The sequence below is a fragment of the Odocoileus virginianus genome, chromosome 17 (assembly GCF_023699985.2).
Source record: "Odocoileus virginianus isolate 20LAN1187 ecotype Illinois chromosome 17, Ovbor_1.2, whole genome shotgun sequence".
In the NCBI taxonomy this organism is placed as follows: Eukaryota; Metazoa; Chordata; class Mammalia; order Artiodactyla; family Cervidae; genus Odocoileus; species Odocoileus virginianus.
This window is the reverse complement of record NC_069690.1, coordinates 22,620,697-22,636,237: the sequence shown is the minus strand read 5'-3', so window position 1 is coordinate 22,636,237 and position 15,541 is coordinate 22,620,697. Positions and strand designations below refer to the sequence as shown.

The following is a 15,541-nucleotide window of genomic DNA, read 5'->3' as shown; positions in this document are numbered from 1 at the left end:
GCCCAATGATTGGTCCTCCACCTCAGACAGACCATACTCTGAGGAGAAATGCCAGATTGCCAGCACTCTGCCTCAGAAAAGGAAACAGCTCTTTCTGAGGAGAAAAGACAGATGTCTAGCTCCTTTATTTGTACAGGGAGACAGCTCTCTCTGGGGTGAAGTACCAGAGGCTCAGCCCTCCCCCCTCCACAGCTTGGCAGCACTGATAGAGGAGAAATGCTTGGTGGTCGATTTTCTTTAGAAAACCACAAAAATAGGAGAAACATTCAATAGGCAGCCTTCAGGCTCACATGGAGAAATAGCTCTCTGAGGAAAAAGGCAGGAGCCTAGGACCTACCATCTAGTCGGAGACAGCTCTCTAGAATGTTAAAAGCTGGAGAGCCAGGCTTCTTCAGACAGACACAAGGCGCTCTGAAGCAATTTCTAGATGCCAGCTCCTTTTTCAAATAGAGCTCTCAGAGGAGAAGTGCCTGATTGCCAATTCTCCCCTCTGACAGGGATTCTCTGAGGAGAATGGCCAGAATTCCAGTTCTCTACTTCAAGCAGTTAGCTCCTTATGAAGAGAAACCGCAAATGGTCTGGAGCTAGTGTGTGTGCCTGTGCTCCAAGGGTTTTCCAAGTGAGGTCTAAGAGCTTGCCAAGCCTCCACAAGAAGATAGTGAAGGAGAGCGAAGCCCGGCCTGCTGCCATCCATGGGATCGCAGAGTCCGACATGACTTAGCCACTGAACAACAAAACCTGCACAGGTCTACCAGAAACAAAACTTTATCTTTTGCAGTGCTTCTCTTGCACCCTCTACTGACAAAGCCTAACACTGTGCCAGCTGACAAAGGAAACAATTCATGGACCCAAATCCATAACCCTAGATGCAAGACAGAAAAAGAGTCACAGATGTGTAGAGCAGACTTTTGGACTCTGTGGGAGAAGGCAAGGGTGGGATGATCTGAGAGAATAGCATTGAAACATGTATATTATCAAGGGTGAAACAGATCGCCAGTCCAGGTTGGATGCATGAGACAAGTGCTGGGGGCTGGTGCACTGGGAAGACCCAGAGGGATAGGATGGGGAGGGAGGTGGGAGGGGGGTTCAGGATGGGGAACACATGTAAATCCATGGCTGATTTATATCAATGTATGGCAAAAACCACTACAATATTGTAAAGTAATTAGCCTCCAACTAATATAAATAAATGAAAAAAATAAAAATTAAAAAAAAATAAAAAATTTTTTAAAAGGTCTAGGCAGTGAAGACAAAATGATGCTGACACCAGCTTAGCTGGTCTTCAGAGAGAGAATAAACCAAACAAAAAGCCTTAAATATTCATAAGGAAGTGACACAACACAACAGGGAGAAAAGAAATACAGAGAAGTGCAGAAAGAAATGAGAGATAGGCATAAGGCCTGATGACCTTTGTTGCCTGACTGTTGGCCTAGTTGTATCCCCTTTGTTTTGAATCTAGGAGAAACCCTGTCCCTTTTTTTCCCTCATTTTTTTATGAAGTATAGTTGATTTAACATATTGCATTAATTTCAGATTGTACAGCAAATTGATTCAGTTTTGTCTTTCAGATATTTTTTGTTATAGGTTATTATAAGATACTGACTATAGTTCCCTGTGCTATAGATTAAGCTCTGTTGTTCATCAATTTTTTGTATAGACCCCTCTCTCTTTTTAATAAATGCCTCCTTTTTTGTCAGTTTAAACTAGTTTGAACTGCTTCAAGTTCTGCAACCTAGTCATCCTAGTGTACATGGGCTAGCATTAGTCACCGAATTAAAATCTTAGATAATAATTTTATCATTGCTGAATCCTTATAATAGATTCCAGTTGTTTATATCTGCTGGAAATGTATCCTTTCTATTTTTTTGGAAACTCTCTTCCTTAGTAGAAAATTCTATGGCATTCCCTGCAGGTCCAGGGAACTCAGTGTTTTCACTGACTTGGGTCTAGATTCAATCCCTGGTCAGGGAACTAAGATTTCCTCAAGCCATGAGGCACAACCAAAAAAAGAAAGAAAGAAAGAAATCTATAATTAAACAAGTTGAAATCCTTTCCCATTACATATACTACTATACTAGGTTTCATAAATGGATTCCATCTACGCTTTGTTGTTCATTTTCCCTGAACTTTCCCTCAAATTCCTTATTAGTGATAAATTCTTGTAAAACCCACAAGTTGATATTTTAGAGCAATGCTATGAAGACTTCCTTGTTAGTCTTATATATATATATATATAATGTTAATATAATGTTTTAAAGGTGATTAGTAAAATTTATCTGATCCAATACTTTGAGCACTGTTTCTCCCATCTTTCTCATAAAGTGTGTGCATTTTTCTGTAACACAGTCTAACTTACATCTGTCTACATCTGTCTAACTTACATTTGTTTGTCTTCGTGTGGGGTCATTTATGTGCCAGTTTGTTTCTGCCAGTTCTTTTACAGGGGCTGTTTTGTGTTATTATTCCCCTTGATGGAGTCAATTCATCAGCCACATCCTTTCATTTACCTACTGTAGTTACTAGATTACTTTGCCTCTAACATCATTAATGACAGGGAACATGTCACCCAGGGGTGCTATCTTCAGCTCTTTCCAGCAGCTGATTTGTTCCTAGATAGCCAGTGGGTTTCCAAAGTCTCCCATCACATCTTTCATCTGATAATTCGGCTTGGTTTGGAGAAAGAGGCTCTAGCTGTATTTTAATTTTTAATCTTAATTTAATTTTTAATCCTCAGGATCTGATTTTTTTCTTTCTTTTCACCAAGTCCTTTCTCTCTGCTTCAAGCATGACCTCATCTTTTCTCCCAGTCTTATTAGAGGCGGCCCTGGTCATTCATGCAGTCATAATGCATTTTCATCTTAAACTATTCCTTACAAGCTTCATGTTTTATTTATATTTCTCTATTCTCTTCTCTCTAAGTGATTTCCTTTCATTTTCCTGTAAGAGCTTGTGTCTTGCTGGGACAGACATTTCTCCCATATTTGTGATAATGATAATAACAGTCTTCTTAGGTGGAGGACTGGCATCTCTCAAACTCCCCACATTCTCACTGTTCCCCGTCCATTTCCCACTGAGACTATTGTAATAGAAAAGGGAAGTATATAGAGACTACAAACCAGATCAGTGCATCAGAATCCTTCACAAGCTCATTAAAAATGCAGATTCCTGGGATCCAGTCAAATTCGAACCTCTGGAATGGTGCCTGATATCTGCATTTTCAACAGTCTCCCCAGGTGATTTTTATGCACTCTAAAACTAAAATGCTTGAGAAGCCATCCCTGGATGGGAGCAGTTTTCTGTTCTGAGGGTAGAGGGAGCTGGTCTGAAGCAGGGATGACCTGATGCTCCCAACAGGTATTATCTCTGTCTGAAGAAATGGAGTCTGGTGGCCCCCTTCAGCGGATCACTGCCTTTAGGTGTCATAACTACTTCTCAGAGTTCCTCCCTGGAACTTAACTCTGGTTCCCATAAATAGTATCTGTCATGGGAGCACAGAGGTGTGAATGAGCCATAACAGTGATCTGCCAAATCTGCATTTCAAATTCAGAGAACCACTGGATCACTGGAGCCAACCATGGGACCCCACCAGGCTGGCAAAATGATAACATTTCATTAGAACCAGCAATAAAAGCAACACTCTACCTCATTCTCCAGGCAGTAAAAGAGGGGAATTGGTTCCATGAAAGAAGAGCGTTTGGCTTGTTTCTGTTTATTCCTACAAGATTGAGGGTCCTCCAAACAAATCCCACAATGAGTCATATATGATGATTGTCTTAACATTGCCAAAACCACTTGTCACGGCTAGTGTCTGGAGAAAGGAGAAGGTAGATGAAGGGTGAAGAGAAAGAGTGCTAGGATGTGAGCAGCAGATATTGCTACCTGCAAGGGTGGTGAGGATAAGGGGACATCCTGAGAGCTGAGTGGACACCAAGGAAGCAGCCAAACTTGAAATTCTTACACTATTAAGCAAAGACTGTATGCGTGTAGATTTCTCTCATAACAAGGGAATTTATAACAAATCAGCAGCATCTGAATACCTGCCAAGCACAAGGAGCCAACAGAGGGTTTATATCAGACAGAAAGGCAAAAAGAACCAAGAGAAAGGAGGCTTTAACCACCCCCTACATTAATGTGGGCCCGGTGGCTCAGCGATAAAGAATCTGCCTGCAATGGAAGACCTGCAGGGAGATGGTGACAGTGGCTAGTGGACTCTGCAATAGCCTTGCTTAGAATTTTCTTAGAAATGAACTGGCATCAAAGATGCCTCCATGCCATGCTGCTTCCTCCCATCTCTTCTTCACTCACAGTCAGACCTGTGTGGCAGTCTGACAATTCTTCAGCTCCCTCCCCATTTTCTCTCACAGGTCTTTCTTCTAATAAATGTCTTCTTCATGTCTTGGTGTCTGCTTCTCAGAGTACCACAACTAACACCATACTCACTCAGGAGCAGTCTCAAAATGAGAGGTCTCTTCTGCCTCCCTCTTCTCCCTACTAACACTGGTGCGGATGTGCAGAGGAGGAGAGGCTAGGTTGGGGAGGACAAGTTAGCCACCTGTCAAAGAAAAACTGCCCCAGAGTTCAAAAGGCAAGCAAGAGTTTATATGAGGATTTAAGGCTATTGCAATCAGAGAGAGAGACTGAACTCAGCTCCAAATACAACAGGGACAAATGGGGATTTCTAGCCAGTGGCCAGGTGAGGAATTGGATGGAAAATTATCAAGAGGAACTTGGTTAGGTATCAAAGGTGAGGGAAGAGCAACTTGATTGGCTATTGAGAATGAAGTTGGGGGGTGGGGGTGGGTGCCAGTGGTCAGAGGGATGTTTCTTGACTAATAAACCTACAGGTTAGATACAGCCCATGGGAATACGGATTCAATCTCTGATGTACTGAAAGATGCCCAGGACTGGGACCCGAGGCAAAGAAGTCTGAACACTGATGGACACAAAATATCTTATTTATTGTCAATTTCTGCAAAGACACATTTAAGCAACAAAATATACATTTGTCAACCTTTTAGAATTCGTTTTATACATTAACAAATACAATGTGCTACCATAGCAATAAATTAAATGTACACTATTTACATTACATAGGCAGGTGGGGGTGGGGGTCTACAAATCACCTCCTCTGAAAGAGGAAAGACAGAAAAGTCATCATCACATGGATCATCATCTCCAAGCTACACTTTGCAGGTTCTAGCACACAGAGGAATCTCTTCACACGTAAACAGCGGCACTCCCCAGGCTGGAGTGTGGAAGGGCAACGCCCGGGAGAGGGGAGAGTGGACACACATGCTAAGGAGCAGGAAGCGGGGGATTAACCCTTCCAAGTAGAAATGTCACAAAATCAGAAACGATGGCATTTAAATTCCAGTCTTCCAGCCACACACTCTCTCCCTGGGACTGATAAGGACAGGACAGTGCCCTCGCCTCCCAGTAGTGTCTCACTAGACAGGATTCCACCGTCCTTGGCCTTAGTCGGGGGTTTCTCCTTTCTCCCAAAGAGGCACAGGGCCCTGCTGAAAGGAGGGAGCTGTGGGGTTGGGGTGGGTAAGGAACTGGCGATAAAACAGCCATCAGAGCAGAACAGAATGCCCCAGTCGGGGCCCCCAGGCGGTAGGAACAGCCCTGGCAAACTGCTGACTCACCCTGCTCTGAGAGAGCCATGGGGCCCCTGCCAGCCACTGGTAGCCACGAGATCTGTTTGAACCTCGACCGTTCCCCCACAACGGACCTATCTCTGTTGACTAAGAATGAATGAAGGTAGTGTTTGAGTTGGCACCTTAAACGTCAGGGGAAGAACATGAAACGGGCTATCATCCCTTGAGCTGAGGTTCTTACTGACTACCTTTGTTTAACGATCAGGGAGAGTTCAAAGAGTTTCCTTTTACCCCTTTTCTCCTTAACCGAAAAAAAAAAAAGGAAAGTGAGGTTTGGTTAACTGCATCTTGGCCCAGGCCTATGCCCTCATTACAGATAGGGACTGAAGAACTAATGTCACTGAGGAACAGTCCCCTGAAATCTCTTTCCTTGTTTTCTTTGCGCGAGCTGCAGCCAATCCCCAGGACCCTCACTGAAAAAAGCCCAAAGAACATCCCTCCTGCTGAAAAGAACAGAGACTAAGACTGAGACCCACCAGCCCTTGTGGCTGATACCTCCCAACCAGTGCCGAGAAACTGGCTCACTGGCTTCCTCAGATCTCACGGCCCCAGTAAATCCAGTCTCTTGTTCCACCAACCACATAGGTAGTGCCGAAGAAAGGGCTCTGGGTTATGGATTCTCATCCCAGTTTTGCCACCAGCTGGCTATGTGACCTCAAGCAAGCTGTTTCCCTTCACTGGAGCTGAAGGTTCTCATCTGGAAGATGACACGGTTGGATTAGATGCTAAAAGTCACCCAGAAGGCTTGGACATGGAGATGAAGCTGACAAGGCTGAAGCACAGAATGTTTTTCCCATTTCCATCCATTAGCAGAGATAGAAAGTCTAGCTAAGACCCTCTCCCTTCAGCTCTCTCTGCATCTGCAGCTCATCATCTGCATTTTTAAGCCTCAGTTCAGTAGAGGCATATGGATGCCCAACAGAACTGAAAAGTATAGCTTCTTCCATGAGGTCCCAGAGCCAAAGTTACGTCCAGGAAATATGTCTCTGATGGGATGCCTCAAATACCAGCAAGAACACCATCAGGGATGAGTCTAGTCATAAAGACCAAGGAGGTTGGAGCAACCTTTGAGCCCCAAGACTAGATGAGGCAATAAAAGGAAAGACATTCTGGAGCAATGCAAGAGGGGATGAAGCGAGCAGCCTTCAGGAACCCAAGCTGTCAGTGCCATGGTCCAGGGGACAAAGGGAGACTGGCCTGTCCTCGTTCTCCCTCTCCTCCACAGCCTTGGACCTCAGTGGGGCTAGTGGGGTACACTCTAGAAGCCACAAAATAAACTTCCTAGATGAAGTGAGGGAGGGACATTTCAGATCCTGCCCAGAGCATCTCCATCAGCACACAGAGGGTAGAGGCCACTTCTCGGGTCTGATTCTTAGGAAGCCCACGTACGCCTCTCAGTTTCTCTGGACACACGGAGCGATCATCCCGGCCACTGGCTCAGAAGCAAGAAGCAGAGACCTCCAGGGAGGTGGGGGCTGCAGAAAGAGCAGCCAGAGCAGTGGGGGAAGGTGGGTGGAAGGTTCCCAAGTAGGACAGAATGGGGACCACCTGAAAACCCCAGGGGACTCCCAGAGCATGACAAACGGCACAGCACAACCACCAGGCGGCTGTAAATACCAGCTACTCAGAGAAGCCAGCCAGAACCTGGAACAGTTTTTAAAGAAATGGAGTTTGACCTTTCAAGCTCTTTCAGAAGCCCAGCCAAGAGAATGCTGCCAGAATCCACGGGCCTCATTCCAGCCATGGGTGCTGCTATGGGGATCTTTAATACAAGCTAAATAGACACTGTTGACCTTCTAACCAGAATAAATCTAACCGGACTAGTACTTTAAGTAAACACATTTCCCAGATAGTGTGAAGGGGAGAGGTCCACCCAACCTATAAATAGGATCCCACAGAGTTCACGTGAGTTGGGGATGAAGGACCAAGATTTTGCTCTAAAAGCAAAAGTAATGGGGAAATTGTCACATCAGTCAAAAAACGAGTGCAACATTTTTATGTCTTGCTTTGGGGATAGGCCCAGATCCCGATGCAAATCCAGCATTTAGTTGGAAGCCCACGTAATCTGCTCGTTGAAACAGGAGCCTAGCAGTATCACCCCAGCAGCTGTGTGTCACTGAGGCCCCATACACACTTGGAGCTGTGGCACCCCTCAAGGGTCTGCTCTTCAGACTCTGTTTAACTCGGAGGACACCTCCTCACCTTAAACCCCACCAAGGCCAGTCAACAGAAATGACCTATCGCTGGCTCAGACGGCTGAGAAGAAAGGAGGGCCCACTTCTCAGAGAGCGAGCCAGCTCAGCCCAGCAAAACGTGAGGGTGCAGATAACGGATAGCGTCTGAACTATACCCAGCAGGGACCTAGGTTGCAGGAATCCCACTCCTGTGACAAATGCTTACAGACTTGTGGCTGGAGAGGAGAAAAGAAGGATTTAAGATTTAGGGTGGATCAAGCCCTGATAAAACCAAAGGGCTTAGTAGCTGGAAAGAATCCCCCAGGGCACTGGTGGAGGCCAGACATCTAAACTGCAGAAAGACACCACCCATCCCCACACCTAAGCTAGACCAACCCAACCAACTGTCCCCCACCCCGCCTCTTGGGCTCCCCTCTAAGTGGGGGATGGAAGTAACTCTCTATGCCTCCCATGAACCTCCACAACCAGCAGCGACTTGGCTCCCAGTCAGCCCTTAGCCCTGAGGTTCTCCTTGGCCAAGGCTCCTGCACGCTCCTGGCTCTCCCTGAATACCCTCCCACCCCCGCTGCCCACCCCTTCGTGGGAAAGGCATCCGCTCAAAGGGGAGAGGCTGACGACTTCCCCGGCAGCTACCGCTTTCCTGCAGGAAGTGAAGCCGTCCAAGAACACACCTCCCACGCGTGCCCAGCTGCGTGTCCCAGCCTCACCCGGCCGCATAGCTGGAGATCCAGGGGCAGCAGGCGCTGGCCTGATGTCAGCAGGTGGGTAAGAAACTCCCAGCACAGAAGCAAGTAGATGTTGGGAGCTCCAGACACGTAGGAGCAGCAGAACCGGTTTCTATCAGGATGCCTTTGAGGACAACTACAAATCTAGATTCTTAGAAAAATGTTCCCTCTACCACCACTAAGTGCATCTGCTTCAGGGAAGGGAGACATGCTCAGTGTGGCTGCAGCCTCCTGCCTACCACATCCAGGACACGGCGCTGCCCCTGCCTGGGTATAGTGCCCTACTATCAGCCTCTCCTGCCCAGCTCACCACTCTCTTTGCCTCTCTGGACTCTGACTGGTACCCAGATCCCCCTCTTCCCTTGCCCAACTCTTTCCCCTGCAGACAAAAAGAGATGACAAATGACCCAGACACACATCACATCGGGCAGTCAGGAGTGGAGGGAGCCTGGAGGAATGAGGCCTTGTCCAGAGATGGGGAGGTGCTGGCAGGGACGGGCAAGGCTGTGGCCAGGTCGGGACACTGGGACAGACAGCTTGTCTGGTGGCCAGGTGGCCAGTGGAAAAGCAGGCCTGTGATGGTCAGAGTAGTGGACGGCACCCCCAAACTGCTGGAATAGGAGCCTTCTCCGAGACAGAATCAGGGCTTCCCTGGAAAAAACAAGAAGAAGGGAGAAGATGATCGAATAGTAAGTAGAGGAAGAGAAGGAGACGCTTGTGCTCACATGTGCTTAGGACGGGTGGCTGCCAGAGACAAGGGTACAGAGCTGCCACAGCCCGAGAAGTTGGACACAAACCTTACTTTAGTGAATAAGGCATCTGAAGTACATGATGGAAGTGGGAATGACATGCCCATTTACACAAGCCTGGTTTACATAGTGAGTTCTCAGTTGTGCTCCTCCCCTTGGTTCCAAACGTGACTCATACCCCTGGGAGCCCCATGGCAGGGAGAAGGTTGGGCAGTCAGACGGGTCTCTAGTAACTTCCTTAGCAGGAGGCCAGGCCTTGGCGGTGGAGAGATGGATCCGTGCCCTGCTCTGCTGAAAACCTCATGAGTTCCTGACTGAGGCTAGGAGGTAGGGTTCTCCTTGGGCTCATCCTGCACAAGATTTAGGAGACCAGGGCATCTCTGGACACACAGGGAAGACATGCCTCATCTCAGAGAACTGGACAAAGACACGAGGAGAGAAAGGCTGCCAAAACAGGGAGGCCAGGGGCCAACTGAGGAAGGAGGGCTCTGGGCTACTGCCCTCTGCATGCTGAAACAGGCTGCTCCGGGGAAGGGAGATGCTCAGTGAGCCGGGTCCAATCCGATCAGGCAACCCTTCCCATGGGCACCCGAGGCCATGTGCCCTCTTCCCCATCCAGACCTGAGTCCCACCATAGAGACTCCAGGGAAGAGGCACTGGCCTTCCCCAGCAGTCAGGATCTCTCTGGCCATTCTCTGGGTATCAGACCACCAGCACGCTGGATCTTAGTGACACACCCTCCCTCGTGGCCTCAGCAGGACCAACACCTGACCCACCTTTGACAAGCGAAGGACTCCTCTTTCACATTAGTGACCCTGTTTCAAGAAAAATCCATATGAGAGTTTTAAATCACTAGACCACATAATCCCCACTGACAACACAGCTTCTGTATATTTGGTGCTCATCTCTCCAGAGAGCCTGGGAAGGGACATGAGGCCCCGGGAGCCAACAGTTTCCAACCTGCATCCGCCTGTGTCCAAGGGTGTGGCTCTGATACAGGAGGTATGGAAAGGTGGATGATGAACCCCAGGCTGATGCCTGCACCATGGGGACCAATGGGGGACCAATGGCACCCACAGATCAGACCAGAGCTTCCTCCCTGCCCCCATGTGAGGTGTGAGGCACCCTCTTCCTCCAACCCCAGGGAGGATGGCTGGCTTCTGGAGGAGATGGGCACATGGTAGGTGGAAGGCTCCCCCGGCTCCCCCCACGTCCCTAGATCCTTACCGCACTGGAGCTGGCATGGCTGAGCTTATCAAAGCGGAATTTCAGGTTTGACCTCGGGGAGTTTCTGCTTTTGACATCTAGGAAAAAGACGAATGCCCTTGAGAGGAGGGTGGGGCTACAGAGGTCACTGGGGCTGGCGGATAGGAGCTGGATAGGGAACCCCAGAGAAGCAGGGGGCGTCCTCTCCACTAGGCACTCTAGCTGACCTGTGCTGATTCACAAGAGACAATTCTCACATTTTTAGAAATGTCATGAGCTGGTTGTTACACACAGTTATCTTTTTTTAATTCTACAAGCTTACAATTAAATTATATTCATCAAAGGTAATAAATACTCAGAAGTCATCTAGTATTTTCAGTACATTTTACTATTATTTATTCTCCTAAGATTATTTACATCTATTATGTCTGATGCACGTGCGTGCTTAGTTGTTCACACATCGCTCAGGCACGTCCAACTCTTTGTGACCCTGTGGACCGCAGCCCACCAGGCTCCTCTGTCCATGGGATTCTCCAGGCAAGAATACTGGAGTGGGTTGCCACGCCCTCCTCCAGGGGATCTCCTGACGCAGAAATCCAATCCGCGTCTCCTGCACTGCAGGCGGATTCTTTACCAGTGAGCCATCGGGGAAGCCCCCGTTATGTCAGTTAGTTCTTCCCAACTCCACGTCACACGGATACTTGAGATCAGCCAGGAAGAGTCACACCACGGAAGTCAGCAAACACTACAAATCAGAGCTTCATTTAATGTTTTCTTGTCTAGATGTAAGAAACTCATGGAGCATATGTTAACAGAATGGATTATACTTGATAATGTATTTGTCTCTAGTCATTACATTGTAAATGGCACAAAAAACTGAGAAAATACTCTTCGTATTTGAAAACTATTATCTGATTCAACAGAGAAGCTGCTCACATCACTGACAGAATAATATCAATCATCATTCATGTCAAAACAACTAGACTCATTCATCATCTGGAACTTTACGTTTTCTATGGATACAAAGGTTGGGCAAATATCAATAAAAGCATCTTGTGAGAATCAATTGACTCTGAGGAATTTATAGTAAAGAATGCTGTATATTTTATTAATATCATTATTTATAAATTATGTGCTTCAGCTCCTTTATATCAGTAAAATTTAAGTAAACATATGTGTTTGTGGGGGTGGAGGGGGACAGCCAGTTGTTAACCGCTGACAGCAGGGAGCTCGCTTGGCTTTCTGATTTTCCTCTGGCTGAGATAATCTACAGCTTAGTACACTCCATCTAGAAACTGCTGACTTACTCTTGGTGCTTTATATTCAAGGCTTCCACTCGGTGCTATGATTACCTCTCGGTGTGAGCCGCCAGCACCCTCTCAGGACCCCAGGGAGCTCACGTATGAAATGACCAATGACCATGGCACTGGAGATTATGGAAGACTGGATGTCAAGCCCTCCCAGCCAGCTCCCTCCCCTCAGCCCTGTCTCTTCCTCTAAAACAGGTTTCCGGATCTCCACAAGCCCACTCCAGTCCTACAGGTATAAAGCACAACTCTTGTGGGGCTGGGAGTGAGAAGCGCACCCCCCACCAGGGTTAAACACTTCATGGGAGGTGGGGGTGCAATAAGCATTTGCAGGAGTCACAGACCTATTGGAGATCCCCTTCTGCCCTAGGCGACCTTCAGCAAGTCACACTCTAAACCTCCTTTTACTCAAAACCTTATTTATTTGGATATTTATTTAATACCAAGTAGGATCCAGGCTTGGTTACAGATTCAATCATTCCTTCAATATTTAATTAATAAGCCTTGTTGAAAAAAAAAATCTGGGAATTTACATTACTACCCCACTTTATAGATGAGGAAACTGAGACTCAAAGAGGTGGGCCTGTCAACACTGCACCGGGATCAGAACCCAGCTCCACAGCTGCTCAGCCACAGGGGATTGCCACCCTAACATAAACAATTGTTCAGTTGGGAACCATGCCTTCTCTTTATCCCTAACATCGCATGTCATCATTTGTCAACATTTGTTCACCATGAGAACCCCAGAAATACCGTGGTTTAAATGACCCTACTGGTCCACTGGCCTTAAATGTTTCTATCATTTAGACTAAAGTTCCTCAACCCCAGCCTGACATTATGGGCCAGATAACTCTTTGTTTGGGGGCAAGGGGGTGGGGTGGGGGGGCAGGGGGCTGCCTTGTACACTGTGGGGTGCTTAGCAGCATTCCTGACTTCTGCCCAGGAGATGCCAGCAGGACACTCCCCTCCCACAATCATGAAAATCAAAAATCCTCCAGACACTGAAAAGCATGCCCTAGGAAGCAGCATCACCCCCAGTTGAGAACCACTCATTAAGCTATTGTTTTCTTCCTGTTATTCAACAAATACTTAGGCTAACAGTTCTGCGTCTCTTACAACCATAAGCTCATTTACTCATCACACAACCAACTACGTGAGACAGGAAATATTCTGCTCCCTCCCTTTTTCGTTTGGGGAAACGGAGACACAGAAAAGGCTCAGTAACCTGCCCATTGGCACATCACTAGTAAGTGGAAGACCCAGGATTTGGAGCCAAGCTCCAGAGTCCTCCACTACATAATACTGCCCTCCTCAGAGGCAGGACCAACTGTCTGATTTCCAGGCACGCCCAGTGCCCAGTGAGGCCAACCACACATGTCTGCTTAGACACCCCTTGGGCTCCAACCCCTCATTCGCTCCCCAGAGCTGCCTCCTCCTTCTCTGCCTGACTGCAGGGATCATAGAACCCTGAAGGGCCCACACTCTGTCTTCCCTGAGCCCTCACTACTGAGCCTGGGCACCCCTTGAATCCACATCCTTCTCCCATCACCCCAGACACCATCCCATAGCCCTGTGACCCCTCACCACTCACCGTGACCCCTCAATGCTCTCCCTCCCTGCATCCACTCCCCACCAACCCTTTCTATTCAGCCAGCTGCAGCCACCAAAACAGTCTCTCTCCTCCTTCTAGTAAAGGGCCTTTAAAGACTGAAGGCCCTCCAATGTCTCCCACCGGGGACAGGATGAAGCAAAATCCTCACCAGGGTGCCCGTGGTGGTCCTGCTGTCTAGCCACTGTCTCCCCTCTGACACGTCCCCCTCCACGCACTCCAGCAGCACTGAACCACACGTGGGTCCAGACACGGCCTCTGGGCTCCCCCCAGGCCTCCCCACTGCAGTTCCGTCCACCTGTACCATGCTTCCCACTCCTTATAGCTGTATTATCAAGATGGTCCCTATGACAGAGAGGCCCTGGGTCGGTGACGGGGTAACGGAGAGGTCAGTGGAAAGAGCCTCAGCTTTCCAATCACACAGTCTCAATGCCTCTGGCAAAGCACTGAACTCTCCGAGCCTCAGTTTCCCCACAAGTAAGGAGGGGATGAGAACACAGCCTCTGGAGGGTGATGAACAGATGCGGTGAGCCGGCAGAGCTGGAGGCCCTAACACTTTGGGGTTGAAATGGAAACAGGACAATTGAGCGTGCCTGGGGCTTGAACCCCACCGACAGCGGCCAAGCCACAGCCCCGCCCCCGCCAGCCACATGGTCCACACCGCCCATGAGACACCACTGACCTGTCGGACTCCGGCTCATGATGATGGGGGTGGCGGCTGCCCCCAGGCTGGGGCTCTCGCTGCTTGGGGACGGACTGTAGACAAACACCTCCTGCTTGAAGGGAGAGGTTGTGGACGGCTGGCTGCTCTGGGGAGAGAGACTGGGTGAGCCAGGCAGTCCCACCCTCGGCAGACCTGAGACAGGTTCCTACTACCCCCCTTGGACCTGCTCTTTCCTTTTGTTGCCTCCAACCTCGACTCCAACCTCTCCCCTGCCCCCCAGGAATTGCCCCTGACCCAGTCCCATGGAGAGCTGAGCCCTCCTTCAGCTGGGAAGCCCACTGCAGGGACACCATTCAGTCTGACCTCTGACCCTTTCTGCTGATATTCCTGAGGGAGTATCACTCTGAGGAGGGAGGGAGTGTCACTCTGAGGGAGGACCCCCCCACCCCACCCTGAACCACTGCTCCCAGAGGGTGGAGATCGCTGACTGGGCTTTCTCCCGTTTCCTCACTTCCCCTTTAATCTGCCGAGCCTGCGTGAGGCTCTGCCCACAGGAGCTATTTTAATGCACAGAGCAGTATCCCCCTGGGCCCAGGGTGCCCCTCGCTGCTCCCCAGGGTTGGACGGGGCCGCACCTACCCCACTGTCACACTCCTCCATGGCCTCGCCCTCCCCCGCCGTGCTGCTGAAGCTGCTGGTGCTGGAGGAGGAGCGGGAGATGTTGGCTCGGCCGTTCTCCTTCAATTTGATGAAGGGCCTGCAGGGAACGGGAAGGCAGGCAGGCCCTGGTCACACGCCGAGACGCCCCCACAGGCCCTCCCTGAGACCAAGGGTAAGGCAGGTCCGGCAGACCTGAGCTTGCCCCCCAGCAGCCCCCCACAGGCCCCTGCTCTGGTGTTGGCTTTTGTGTTCCAGAGAGTTCCCAAGGCAAGAGAAGCTGGCTGTCAGCCAGCCGGGAGTGGAGCACGTATTCTGGGGCCCGGGATGGCTAAAGCCCACCCCACCCCCACACTTGCTCTCTTACTTCTCCTTGTTGGGGCAGATTTCCGGAGAACTGGGGTTGGATGAGGTCTCAGACTTTATCTCCTGAGAAGAGTGTCCGCCCTCCGGGGTCTTGGGGTTGCTGGATGCACTGTCACTGAGGAAGTGAGGATGAAGAGGAGTGAGGCCAGGGGGCCAGCCCACAACCGCCCCTCACCCAGCACTCAGCACCATGGGGACCTGTGGGGTCACAGTGCCACCAGGACCTCCACGCCCACCCAGACCTCCCCAGACACTGCGGCAGACCACCGGGTCCTCTGTGCCCTCAGAGGCGACTCCAGGCTCCCGGGTGAGAGTCAAGAACCATCAAGCAAGAGCTCTAGGCTGGTGTGCCCGAGCCCAAGTCCACCTTCCCCCACTCAGGCTGGCCATTTCACGCGGCAGA

General features: G+C 49.4%; 1 protein-coding gene across 10 annotated transcripts in view; it reads right to left on the bottom strand.

Moving 5' to 3' along the window:
* Positions 1 to 4,937: 4,937 nt before the first annotated feature.
* RAP1GAP2 (RAP1 GTPase activating protein 2) overlaps positions 4,938 to 15,541 on the bottom strand; it is a 213,128-nt gene continuing 202,524 nt past the window's right edge. For 7 of the 10 annotated variants that reach the window (XM_070478860.1, XM_070478861.1, XM_070478867.1 and 4 more), the window contains 6 exons: positions 15,140 to 15,253; positions 14,755 to 14,872; positions 14,134 to 14,260; positions 10,557 to 10,633; positions 10,106 to 10,144; positions 4,938 to 9,231 (listed from right to left, as the gene is read on the bottom strand). In XM_070478860.1, coding sequence (XP_070334961.1) covers positions 10,136 to 10,144; positions 10,557 to 10,633; positions 14,134 to 14,260; positions 14,755 to 14,872; positions 15,140 to 15,253 — 445 coding nt within the window. In that variant the 3' untranslated portion in view covers positions 4,938 to 9,231; positions 10,106 to 10,135. Of the gene's footprint in view, positions 9,232 to 10,105; positions 10,145 to 10,556; positions 10,634 to 10,905; positions 11,281 to 14,133; positions 14,261 to 14,754; positions 14,873 to 15,139; positions 15,254 to 15,541 lie in introns of those variants that run through there. The other 3 variants (XR_011492172.1, XM_070478863.1, XM_070478862.1) reach the window with 3 other exon arrangements.